The following is a 13,919-nucleotide window of genomic DNA, read 5'->3' on the forward strand; positions in this document are numbered from 1 at the left end:
CTTTAAGAGCAACTTTGTAAAAAAAAAAAAAATGAAAAACTTCCTTTCAAGAGTTTATAAAGGTCCAGCTGTAAAATCTTATACTACAGATTGGGCATAATCTAAATGACTATCCAACAAATTTTAACTATCAGTACCCAGTTGCTGTTGTAAATCACAAGCAAACAATATAAATGGAGACAAAAAAGGTAAAACCTCTGCCAAGTTCTTTTTGTTCTCTGTGACCCATTTGGGAGATTTTCCTTCACTTCCTTTCACTGAGTTTGCGCACCCTGCGTTTGCTCAGGCACAGCAGCCCAGTCATTTGAATAGGCTGCTGTGCACAAAAAAGGTCCATGCACCTTTTTAAAAACGCGCCTGCAGGGAAATTGCATTGTCTTTTTTGACCATGTGGTTCCCGCCCCTGCAATCGTGCTGCAGCCTGAGATGTGTGCGGGTGCCATTCACAATGAATGGCAGCCCTGCAAATCTAGCAAGAGCAGTACGATGCGGCTGTGGGTGGTTACAGATAACGGAATTGATGTAATTCCTACACCCGCAACCAGAACGCACGGCCTGCATGAGTGGGAACTGAGCCAGTGGAACAGAGGTGTCCTATTAAAAAATTTCCCATTCTAGTAACAACTCAAAATTTTAGATCCTCCCACCTCTATTCCTTGTAACAAGTGCCACTAAAGCAACTAGAGGGAGTCAGTTTCCCCCAGCAATAAAAACCCAACAGGGGCCCTAACCCTTCAACATTTTATTTAAAATGTAAAAAAATGGCCTTATATACTCTTTAAAGTGGTAGTAAACTCTGCTTTTTATCTTGTACCTGCAGGTAAGCCTATAATAAGGCTTATCTGTAGGTACAGTAAATATCTCCTAAACTTGCACCATTTAGGAGATATTTACATGTGTAGCAGCCAGCGCATGCACACTGCACCCTCAATGGATGGCACACTCGAGTATGTTGTCCACTGAGAGAGCTTTGGAGTGATATCCTTGCACCTCGGCCATTCAAATGGCCAGAAGACCAAGTGGAGGTGGAATTCCTGTCACCAGTGACTGGACACCGCTGCAGGGATCTGTTTTTATAGGTGCCCTGCATACTAGCACATTATAACATTACCTACAGTGGGACCAGTCTTTTTATATGCGATTTACTACCACTTTAAAAGAAAAAAAAATAGTCCTAAAAATCTAGAAACTGATCAGCCCAAATTTTGAGTTATCCTCTAGAAAGGGTTCTACAGCTTAAACATGCTGTCCTGCGTTTCCTATGCTTCCTTCAGCACCACCGCAAAACAATTTGTTTTCTTTTTGTACTTCTGCTAAGATCTAATAAGTTGTTGAGCTTCTGTTAATGACAAAGGCGTGATATATAAGCATGCTTTTTTGGAGCAGTTTTTTTTTTTTTTCAAGTGGTTATTTTGGCATTTACAGGTTTATCTAGATACACATCCATTTACCATCCTCCTGGACCCTCTTCCAGCTCTGCACACATTGCTCGACCGCTTCCAGTCCTACCACCTCTTGCGCAGCCTGGAGTCTCGCAGCCAAGGTCAGGATCAAGGCAAGGGTGTAATCAGGGGAGGGCAGCAGGGGTGACTACCCAGGATTCATTGCAGATCTGGGAAAAATATCACATTAGTTTGAATTAAAATGTTGACATTGACCCTTAAAATGGGTGGAATCCCTATGTTGCAGGGTCTAAAGGAGACTGTACATATGAAGATCATTGCTGGTTCCAAGGCTGCTGTTAGAAATCACGGGGCCCCATACAGTCTACCTGACAGTGCCAATCAACATTTTGGCCTCTTTCACACAGAGCGGACTGTATTTTGATCCACGCCCGCACTTTTTTTTTTTTTTACGGACTTACGGACACGGATGACACTTGTGTCATCCGGTCTGTATGTCCGCATATCATCCCATCCGTTTGCGGATGATATGCGGACATAATGTATGTCTATGGGATTGCGGGTGTCAGCTGATGACACCGCTGACATTCGATTTTGAGTTCTTTCTGTTTTTTAAACGGAAATAAAAATAGGGTTCTGTTCCGTTCCAAAAAACAGAACAGAACTAAAAGGACGCAAATCGGATGTAAGCGGGTGGTCATCCGCTGACATCCGCAATCCCATTGACACGCATTATGTCCGTATATCACCCGCAAACGGATGGGGTGATATACGGACATACGGAACGCCCGTGTGAAAGAGTCCTTTCACTAAAATGCCAGGGCCACAATGCTGTACTTTGCAGCCATGGCAGAAATGATACCCTCATCAATCATGACTCATGCAATTGAATAGTACCGCTCTGCAAGCACCCTGCAATGCGCTAGTGCGGGGTTAAAGCAGACGGTGAGAAGGCAATATGACTTACTTCTTGTCAAATGTTCTCTGAAGAGTGACCCTAAAAACCCTAATGCTGACTGCTCTTTAGAAAGCAAAACACAGTTTAACAAGTCTTTATATTTTTTTTAGAATTTTACATTTTGTTACACTTTTTTTAGAATTATTATTTCATTTTTACATTTTTTTAACTGCCCTTTTGGGGGGCTTTTGGTGAAATATCAGGGGTATAAACAGACCACTGATGTCTCACATTTGACACAGAGGACCTAGACAGCCTCAGCTGTATTCAACATTGAATGAATAGGAAGCGCTCTTACGCTTCCTATTCATTCACAGTTTACTATGCTTCAGTGATAACTAAAAATACAGTGCTGTGCTAACTTTTTAGTTATTTGTGACTAATGCCTTGTACGTTCCGATAATCGTACAAAAAAAAATCGCTTTCGACTTGATCGCACGATAATCTGATCGTTAGTACACAGCTTTCGACAGCCAATCACCACAGTTTGTCCAACAAAATCCGAAGGGACAAACACGAAAACTTCTGTCGTACGATAGCCTAGCAAACGACAGTTGTTTAATCAGTATTGTATGCGTCCGCTAAAAATCGATAGACAAAGACATTGTATGATCAGAAACACAAAAATAACCCGGGAAAAGCCTGGCTGCCATTGTTTTTGTTTTGCACCATCTGATACGTAGCTAAGCAACCAGCAAGCTTTTCCAGAATCGTATGAAAAAAAATCATACGCTAAGTACGCATGGTTGAATTCGATGTTAGTATAATGCAATAAAATGCGAACAATAAGTCGTACGATTATCTGAACATGTGTACGAGGCATAGGTTGATATCACTTGGTATGCCTGCAGCTGGTTTTTACAAATAAGGCCTCTTTCACACGGAGTGGACCGTATTGCGATCCGCTCCGGCACTTTTTGTTTTCACGGACACGGATGACACTTGTGTCATCTGGTCCGTATGTCTGCATATCATCCCATCCGTTTGCGGATGATATACGGGCATAATGTATGTCTATGGGATTGCGGATGTCAGCGGATGACACCACTGACATCTGATTTTGCATCCTTTTCGTTTTTTAAACGGAAGAAAAATAGGGTTCTGTTCCGTTCCAAAAAAACGATTTGCATCCTTTCAGTTCTGTTCCGTTCCAAAAAACCGAACAGAACTGAAAGGACGCAAATCGGATGTCAGCGGATGGTCCGTATATCACCCGCAAACGGATGGGGTGATATACGGACATACGGAATGCCCGTGTGAAAGAGGCCTATATTTGTTCGGTTTATTTGACCACTTGTGCGGTCTACTATCTTTGTTTTTTTTTTTGTATGCTTCAGTGATGAATAGACACAGGAGTGATTGATACGGATCGCTCTCTGTGTTCATTCAGGAAAGGAAGGGGTTGATAAATATGACATATTTACCCCGCCTCACAACCACCCAACCTCTCCCCCCCCCCCCCCCCGCTCTCCATCCTGAAACAATCCCCCTGTGTGCCTGTAGCAGCTATTAGGAGAGGAGGGAAGGAAGCTGGCAGTGTTGTAAAGGGAGGGGGGCACACAGAGGGACCTGACCGCAGATAGAAGGGGGCGCAGATCCTACAACTCAGCTCCCTGCAGCACAGCCAGAGGAGAGGGAGAGAGAGGAGTAGAAGCCAGCAGCCCTGTAGGGGGATCCACAAGTGTCAGCAATAGGCGGTACAGCTGGCCCTCCTGAACACATGGGGCCCGTGCCCAGTACAGGAGGGGCCAGCTGTACCGCCATATCAGCGGCCCTGGCGGGGTCATCCAAATCATTAAAGTAATTTACCTCTGGTTGAGTAACGAAAAAAAAAAAAAAAGTGAAATACACAAGGAAATGCTACAAGAGTATAAGATTATCCACAGAGGATATTTACATAGGAATGAATGAAATGTCGTTTGTGACATTCCATTATAGTTTAGAAAGTAAACAGTGCATTGTGCTGTACACAATGGAAACCAGCCCACACATTAAAAAAAAAAAACAGTTTGTTTTAGCATGTGGGCTGGTGTCAAGGAGCCCTAAACCTTTAATACATTTTCTATACAATTGCATTTGTTTTTTGATAAGCCAATATAAGGAAATGCAATGGTGAAAAGAACACTTGTGGGTATAACCCAGGGTTTCCCAACCAGGGTTCCATGGAACCCATGGCTTCCTTCAGAGTTTGCTTGGGGTTTGTTGAGCAATGAGCGATTTTTGCTTCTCAGATAAGTTACCACTGACATCATTGATATTTTCAGCTATCTATAAGGGGGTAATTCTTCCCATTGACTACAAGTGTAAGGAGCATTCTTCCCACTGACCATCACACTAATGTATCATGAGTTGTAGATAGTCATTTTTTAGTAAGGGGTTCCCTTAGACCAGAAAGTTAATTTAAGGGTCCCTCTGTGTTGAACAGGTTGAGAAAGGCTAGTATAACCATGAATCTTTCTTTTTGGATTTTTCTTGGTGTGCTGCATATGTATTCTATATACAGTGCCTTGAAAAAGTATTCATACCCCTTGAAATTTTGCACATTTTGTCATGTTACAACCAAAATCTTAAATGTATTTTATTGGGATTTTATGTGATTAAACACAAAGAGGCACAAAATTGTGAAGCTGAAGGAAAATTTTAAATGGTTTTCCAAATTCTTTTACAAATAAATATCTAAAACGTGTGGCGTGCATTTGTATTCAGCCCCCTTTACTCTGATACCCCTAACTAAAATCTAGTGGAACCAATTGCCTTCAGAAGTGTCCTAATTAGTAAATAGAATCCACCTGTGTATAGTTATATCTCAGTATAAACACAGCTGTTCTGTGAAGCCCTCAGAGGATTGTTAGAGTATCTTAGTGAACAAACAGCATCATGATGGCCAAGGAACACACCAGGCAGGTCAGGGATAAAGTTGTGGAGAAGTTTAAAGCAGGGTTAGGTTATAAAAATGTATCAAACAAAATATCCCAAGCTTTGAACATCTCATGGAGCACTGTTCAATCCATCTTCTGAAAATGGAAAGAGTATGGCACAACTACAAACCTACCAAGACATGACCGTCCACCTAAACTGACAGGCGGGCAAGGAGAGCATTCATCAGAGAAGCAGCCAAGAGGCCTATGGTAACTCTGGAGGAGCTGCAGAGATCCACAGCCTAGGTGGGAAAAGCCGTTGTTGAAAGAAATCCATAAGAAGTTTCTTTTGCGGTTTGCAAGAAGATATGTGGGGGACACAGCAAACATGTGGAAGAAGGTGCTCTGATCAGATGAGACCAAAACTGAATTTTTTGGCCCAAAAGCAAAACACTATGTGTGGCGGAAAACTAACACTGCACATCCCCCTGAACACACCATCCCCACTGTGAAACATGTTGGTGGCAGTATCACGCTGTTGGGATGCTTTTCTTCAGCAGGGACAGGGAAGCTGGTCAGAGTTGATGGAAAGCTGGATGGAGCCAAATACAGGGCAATCTGAGAAGAAAACCTGTTAGAGTCTGCAAAAGACTTGAGACTGGGACAATGGTTCACTGTCCAGCAGGACGATGACACTAAACATACAGCCAGAGCTACAATGAAATGGTTTAGATCAAAGCATATTCATGTGTTAGAATGGCCCAGTCTGGCCCCAGACCTAAATCCAATTGAGAATCTGTGGCAAGACTTGAAAATTGCTGTTCACAGTCGCTCTCCATCCAATCTGACAGAGCTTGAGCTATTTTACAAAGAAGAATGGGCAGAAATTTCATTCTCTAGATGTGCAAAGCTGGTAGAGACATCCCCAAAAAGACTTGCAGCTGTAATTACAGGAAAAGGTGGTGCTACAAAGACAGTATTCACTCACGGGCGGCTGAATACAAATGCACGCTACACTTTTCAGGTATTTATTTGTAAAAAAAATTGAAAACCTTTTATCATTTTCCTTCCACTTCATATTTATGTCCAACTTTGTGTTGGTCTATCATGTAAAATTCCAATAAAATACATTTTTGGTTGTAATATGACAAAATGTGGAAAGTTTCAAGGGTTTGAACACTTTTTCAAGGCACTGTATATAATAAAATGACCCCTATATTCCTGGCAATGGGAGACTAGAAAAATAAACAATTTAGGAGAGCCAGAATCCAGCACCCTCTTAAACAATATGTCTGTCCCGCTTTCCTCCAACAGAAGACTTTGACTGACAGCAATACCTGCTCAGGTATTTCAAGAAGAGGTGGTAGAAGTGAGGCTACAGACAGGTGCCTAAAGTTTATTTATACTCCCCTCCACTCCAGCGTCATGGTGCCCCGGAGCTCCCTCACCGGCCGCTGACATCCTAGCTGATCTTCTTCCAGGTTCCCGATCTTCTACCATTTTGTTTGGCCGGGGATGAGATGGCATCACTCCTGGGCATCCATGAAAGTTCGCCCATCTCGGCAGATGCAGAAATTGCACAGTGAGCTGCATGTGCATAGCTCAGTGTACAGTGCGGACAGGCAGGTAAGGAACTTTAATGCAGAAGAGACATAGTATGTCCTATCTGCATTAAAAGTCTTGCTTGTCCACCAATTTTTTTGTTAGTAAAGTTTCACTTTACAAATTTACATTTTTACACAGGTACCTGATAATTATGACACCATAATGTTTTATTACTGTTAAATGTGTTATAGGGGTTCTTAAAGTGATATTAAACCCTCTGTTTTTTTAGGCACTGCCAACAGCTGCTATACCACTTACTGAGTATGCAGATTCTTTATTTTTTAATCCTTGCCTTTTTCTTCCAACCAAGCTGGTGACATGACTGCAGCCTCAGGTTTCCTGTTTTCAGGGTGGCCCCCATTTTTCTTGCAGCATCCCATGGAGCCTCCTCCCTCACATTTCCTTCACATTACAGTCCTCTCCCCCTATATCACAACCCTGTACTTACATCAGTGTCCTCAGTCCCCCACTTCACATTACAGTTTTTCTACATAGTAGTGTACTGAATACCCTTCACATCACATCCCCCCCTCCTTTATTAACACCAGTGTCCTCAACCCCCTTTCAAATGGCCCTCACCCTCAGTACTGCCCTCTGCCCCCTTCACATCAACCCTCCCCACAACACTGCCCCCTATACATAACCCCCCCCCCCCCCCCAACAGCACTGCCACTCCTTTACATCACCCCTCTACAGCACTCTCCCCTTTGCACATCACAGACCCCCCCCCCCCCATAGTAATGTGACCTCCCCATAGTAATGTGACACTAACCTCTTCACATCCCCCCACAGCATTGCCCCCCAGTACCAGTACATCACCCCCTACAGCACTGTCCACCCTTATATCACATACAGTATATCCCACCCACAGTAGTGTGCTCTGCCCTCTTCACATCACCCCCCCCCCACCAGTGCTGCCCCCCTTCACATCACCCACCCCCATTCACACACCCCCTACAGCACTGCCCCCTTCATATCACCCCCCAGAGCACTCCCCCCACACATTCCCCCTCACAGGACCCCCTCTTTACATCTCCCCCCACTGCGCTGCCCCTAACATCTCACCCCCCCACACACAAACAATAGGGTGGTCTGCCCTCTTCACATCACCCCCCCTCACAGCAACCCCCCCCCCACTGCGCTGCCCCCCTAACATCTCACCCCCCCACACACAAACAGTAGGGTACTCTGCCCTCTTCACATCACCCCCCTAACAGAAACCCCCCCCCCCTCACCTCCCACCTCCTTTACATCATCGTCTACATCCATCCCTTTACACCTCCACCAGTAGTGTGCTCTGCCCTCTTGACATCCAGCCATCCCCCGGTATTGTCCCCTTTCACATCACCCCCTCCCCCACAGTAGTGTCCTCTGCCCCCTTAGACAGAGTGAACAGCAGTAGGCAGGATAGTAATGAACTAAGTGTGGGAAGCATAGCACAGCATTGGAGGGAGGGCAGGAGTGGGAGCTGCACAAGTTACCTTTCCAGACTAGCACTGGGTGGACCTAGCAACCAATCCCTTGCAGGTTAATATGTCGGCATCTCCCGCTCCCTCTCCTGCCTTCCATCCTATGCTGTGGCTTCCATACTCAGTTTATTGCTATCCTGCCTACCACTCTCCGCTCTGTCTTAAAGACAGCGGCAGAGGCTGGGGGAAGGAAGTGGCCCCCAAGTGGCCGGATGGAACAGTGGCTAGATCTGGATCCATTTAGTGATGCCTGCCCTACACTGTGTGCATCAATGGAAACGCACAGCTCAGAGGTCTAGAATGGCAAGGCACTCCCTTGCAACTCTAGCCTCCCTTCTCCAAACTAACAGACTGACTAGAGACTGCACTGCCCATTGTTAACACATCCCTGTGAAGACCAGAGGTTAGGGAAAGAAGCACTGAGTCAGCAGAAGCCAGCAGCATTGAAAACTGGAAGTGCTAGGGTTGACATTTTAACAAATAGTTTACAGAGGAAATTTTCATTTATTGTGCTTAATAATGCGACGCTGTACCCAAATGAAATTGATGTCCTTTTTTTCCCACAAACAGAGCTTTCTTTTGGTGGTATTTGATCACCTGTGTGATTTTTTGATCATGCGCTATAAACAAGAAAAGAGCGCCAATTTTGCAAAAATAACAATATTTTTCAAATTTTTTTATATGAAATTCCAAAAAAAAAATGTAAAAATCTAAATTTTTTAACATTTCAGGCCAATTTGTTTTCTGCTACATATGTTTGGTAAAAAAAAGTCGCAAAAAGCGTATTTTGATTGGTTTGCGCAAAAGTTATTGCGTTTACTAACTAAGGGAAAGATTTTTGTCATTTTTATTGTTTTTTTTTTTTTAACGAGTAATGGCGGCGATCGGCAATTTTTTTTTTTTTTGCGGGACTGCGACATTGTGGCGGGCAGATCGGACCCTTGACTGACATTTTTGACACTTTTGGGGGTACCAGTGACATTTCTACAGTAACCAGTGCTATAAATATGCACTGTTACTGTAAAAATGACACTGGCAGGGAAGGGGTTAACTTTATTTGAGAAGGAGGGGTTAAGTGTGTCCCTAGGGGCGTGCTTCTAACTGTGATTGGATGTGGCTTTACATGTAACAGCAGAGATCTACGGTCCTTCATAGCAGGACCGTATGGTCTCTGCTGTTATACAAGGGAGAATGACAGGCGGCTTTGTTTACATTAGCTGCCTGCCTTTCTCCTGGTGTAACAGACGATCGCGAGTGAGCGGCGGACATCGGGTCCGCCGCTCACTCGCGCAGGGGGGTCCATGAGCGAGCGGGAGCCAGCCTCCGGTGACGCACGCTCGCTCCCTAGAGCCTCACAGGCTAGTGACGTACCCATACATCACTTTGCCTGTGAAGGGCTGACTGCCACCGTATATAGTCGTGCGGCAGTCGGCAAGTGGTTAACAATCACATACAAAATCATTTATTACTCTGCCCTGAGCTACATCACCAATCTTGTCTCCAAATATCACCCAAACCGTCCTCTCCGCTCCTCCCAAGACCTTCTGCTCTCAACCTCCCTTGTCTATTCCTCCCATGCTCCTCTGCAGGACTTGTCCAGAGACTCTCCCATTGTCTGGAACTCCCCAGGTGATTCCTGAAAACTCATCTCATCAAAGAAGCCTTTCCTGCCTTCAGATAATAACCAAATCTTCTATTTCTCCCATCAGTTCCTCCCTCGCAATTACTACCTTATTTTCCACCAGACCCTCCTTATTTTATTGAAAGCTCGCAGGAGCAGGGCCCTCCTAACCCTCTTGTATTGAATTGTATTGTTGCTGTATTGTCTCCCTTTATATTGTAAAGCGATGCACAAACTGTTGGCGCTATAGAAATCCTGTTTAATAATAATTATTATTGTAACATTTACATTTTTACTCAAATGTTGCTCTTCAATTTGATGCATACGTATTCACCAGCACACCATGGATCTTGCAAAGCAGTCCAAAGAAATTTTTTATTGCAAAAGGATCACATCAGGAAAAGGGCAATGTTTCAGAATCACGCAGGACCCCTTCGTCAGGCATGTGATCCTTCCGATGTCTCTTGCCGGCAGTGGCATCTTCTAGCTGGCTTATTTCCAGTACGAGGCCATGGCCTTCTTCCTGACTGATGTGGAATGACATCTTTCCTGCGCATGCGCAGGAGTGCAATCATCCTGGCACCAGGGCTGTCCTGCCATGGGTCCCGCTGGGTCCATTGGACATTGCACTTTGAAAGCGGCGGAAAATTGACGCCCAAGATCTTTTTTTTACAGCAGTTTTGTGTTTTATCAGTTTTCAGCATGTTACAGGCAGCATTTCTCCATCTCATACTGCTGCCCATGGTGCAAACTGATGAGTAGGAGGAGGTTGAGCATCTCCTCCTGGGAACGTCCTTTGCGTGATTATGGTGTGCGCAATGACGTCAGACATCAGTGCACTCCATCCCATGCAGGGCAGGCTGGATCTTCTAGGGGTGATGGCCACGGCAGACACAGGAGTGACAGGAGGACTGAGGATAGAGAGTGGGTGTTTGGAGGACCAGTCCGGTAGTGAGTTATGGAAGAAGATAACATTATATATATAATATTTTCAAAATTGTATACTTAATAAACTTATTACTGTTTTTTTTTTGTTTGTTTCTTTTTCGTCCTGATACCCCACAAAACAGCCCCTTAACCCCCCCACACACACATTGCAAATCTGTTTTGCAACAAAGAACCTACTTGCTTGCTGTTTTTGAAAGCAGGACTTTATTTCTGCTTTAGGTTGGCCATACATATGCCAATTTTCGGGCAGTTCCTGATGAACCAAAAGAAGCTGACTTGGTGGTCCTGTCAGCCCCCTCCAGTCTAACATTCTTTAACCGGTTAACGACCACCCGGCACAGTTATACTGCGGCAGGCAGCCGCTCTTGCGCGAACCGACGTAGGTATACGTCGGTTGCGCAACTGCAGCTAGGGGGCGAGCGGGCGCCGCCGCCGCCTCGCTCCCGCTCGTCAGCTGGGACTCCAATGTATGGGGCAGGCGGCCCTGATTGCCGCCTGACACCCGCGATCATTCCCCGCTGAGAGAGAAGAACGGTCAGCTGTTGTAAACACAGCTGGCCGTTCTTCTCCCTGGAATGATCAGAGTGTCTTTGATCCTTTTATATAGGAACACAGGTCTCTATGGTCATTTCACAAGCCACGCCCCCCCCCACAGTTAGAAACACGCCCCTAGGTACACATTTAACCCCTCGATCACCCACAGGGTTAACCCCTTCCCTGCCAGTGTCATTATTACAGTAACAGTACATATTTTTAGCACTGATTACTGTAGTAATGTCACTGGTCCCCCCAAAAGTGTCAAAAATATCAGTCAGGGGTCTGATCTGTCCGCCGCAATGTCACAGTACCGCAAAAAATTGCAAACCGCCGCTATTACTACCGTAGTAAAAAGAAAAAAAACAATAAAAATGACATAAATCTCTCCCGTAGTTAGTAGACGCGATAACTTTTGCGCAAACCAATCAAAATACGCTTATTGCGATTTTTTTTTTATTACCAAAAATATGTAGCAGAAAACAAATTGGCCTAAAATGTAAAAAAGTTTTGATTTTTGATTTTTTTTTTTTGTGAATGTTATTTAGCAGAATGTGAAAAATATTGTTTTCTTTTTCAGAATTGTCGCTCTTTTTTTGTTTATAGCGCAAAAAATAGAAATTGCACAGGTGATCAAATACCACCAAAAGAAAGCTCTATTTGTGGGAAAAAAAAAGGACATCAATTTTATTTAGGTACAGCATCGCTCGAACGCGCAATTGTCCATTAAAGTAACGCAGTGCCGAATAACAAAATATGGCCTGGTCATTAAGGGGGCAAATCCTTCCGGTCCAGATATTGAAGGAGGCGGGTACAAAAACCCAATCAGATGCAGCTGCGGTTCAGGTAGTTTGACAGTCGGTTGGGCTGTCAAGTCAAGGCACAGCAGGAGATTTGTCCATTCTGGCTGTATAGCATAGATGGAGGAATCAGATTTTTTTTTTTTCTTGATGTATGGCCAACTTTGGTCAGAGTTGTACCTCTAATAACTGGCATATTGTGTGTAATTCTCAGTGTTTGCCAAGTGTCACTGAACTGTAGAACTGATAATATAATGGACATGTACTATGTGGGTGCACCTGGGACATCACTATCATCATCATCATAATGTGATAGGGATCTGTCCAAGCTGTAGAAACTATCCACGTAATGACAGCTACCTGGAAACCTTGCAATTTATCCTGATGCACTTTCAGCAGAGGAACTGGAGGTAGGCACTACTAACACAAACAAAATGACACCCACAGAGCCAAGCGACATAAGCATATAGGCACTCATGCTGAGTACAGTGTTTAATGCACACAATGGCCCCCTCCCGCTGACACTCCCCAAGAACTTTGCTCAGACTGTGAGATAAATACACTCTCCACCCTCAACAGAGATAAGAGGCCATTAAAGTAGGGAGGGAACTGGCACCTACCTGCACCCACAGGCTGCCAGATACTGTAACAGCAGAACATACAATTGCTGAGATCACACCAGCTTTGCGCATCAAACCAGCCAAGGCTGTTATGGGATATTTTTGCTTCTTCTGCATTGCCACATTCCATGTGTGTGAGCTGTTCAAAGGTGAAATGTCATTTTATCTTTTAACCCTTTCACTGCCTGAGCCTTTTTTGCGTTGTTTGTTTTTTTTTTTTTTTTGTACACATTTAAAAAATCATTTTAGGCCTGAAGATTACATAAAAACCCCCAAAATGTTATCTATTTTCTGAAAGCAGAGACCCTAAATAATAAAATAGACGTAGCTTCAGATTTTTATGTCACAAAAAATGAGGGCAACTGTTTATCAAGCGAAAAAAATCAGAAATTTTACATTTAGCTAATTTTAATGCTCACAAATGTGTAGCACCCTCCTAGGTAGGTGCTTGGATAGTTAGATAAATGTTAGTGCTTATTTTTGATAAGAAAATTTAGCTGTCACACTGTAATCAGTGTGGCTGTGATTTGGTTAAGGTAAAAACATAGTTTGGCTCACTGTAGTGAGTTGTAAAAAAGGATTGGTTGGTGAAAATAGGGAGTTAATGGTTAAGACCGCATCCCGAAACAAAAAAGGCCAAGGGAGAACCCCCAATGGGACTTTTAAGGTCTAAAGCCCCGTACACACGCACAGATTGTTGGCCGTAAATTGTCGGCCAACTGTAGGCTTGTTAGTATGATGCTTCCGACAACCAACTGCGAATTTTCGGCCGAAAAAAATCTGGTGTGCATGCTATAAAATTTTTGTTGGCCAACAACAGAACGGCCGATTGTTCCTCAGTCAGTACAGATTTCGGCAGACAAAAATGTGATGAGCAAGACTGGGCATGCTCAGAGAAGAAAAAACACACGGAAAGTCAACCATCACATGACATCACTTCTGAAGTTGGTTTCTGTTGGCCAACAAAAGTCCAGTGCAAGTCTAGAGCACATTTCAACCAACAAACAACACTGGACAAAAGACGGCCGATCGGTTGGCCAACAATCTGTGCGTGTGTACGGGGCTTTAGACTATCATTTGCTGCTAAAGTAGCAGTGAAAAAA

The 13,919-nt window shown here is 44.1% G+C and overlaps 1 protein-coding gene across 1 annotated transcript in view; it reads left to right on the forward strand.

The window, feature by feature from the left end:
* Positions 1–13,919, forward strand: part of LOC309560475 (inositol-tetrakisphosphate 1-kinase-like) — a 47,244-nt gene that overhangs the window by 11,446 nt on the left and 21,879 nt on the right. The window contains exon 4 of the mRNA XM_082264108.1: positions 1,426–1,543. Coding sequence (XP_082120234.1) covers positions 1,426–1,543 — 118 coding nt within the window. The remainder of the gene's footprint in view (positions 1–1,425; positions 1,544–13,919) is intronic.

The sequence above is a fragment of the Pelophylax lessonae genome, assembly GCF_965119305.1.
Source record: "Pelophylax lessonae genome assembly, chromosome: 7".
In the NCBI taxonomy this organism is placed as follows: Eukaryota; Metazoa; Chordata; class Amphibia; order Anura; family Ranidae; genus Pelophylax; species Pelophylax lessonae.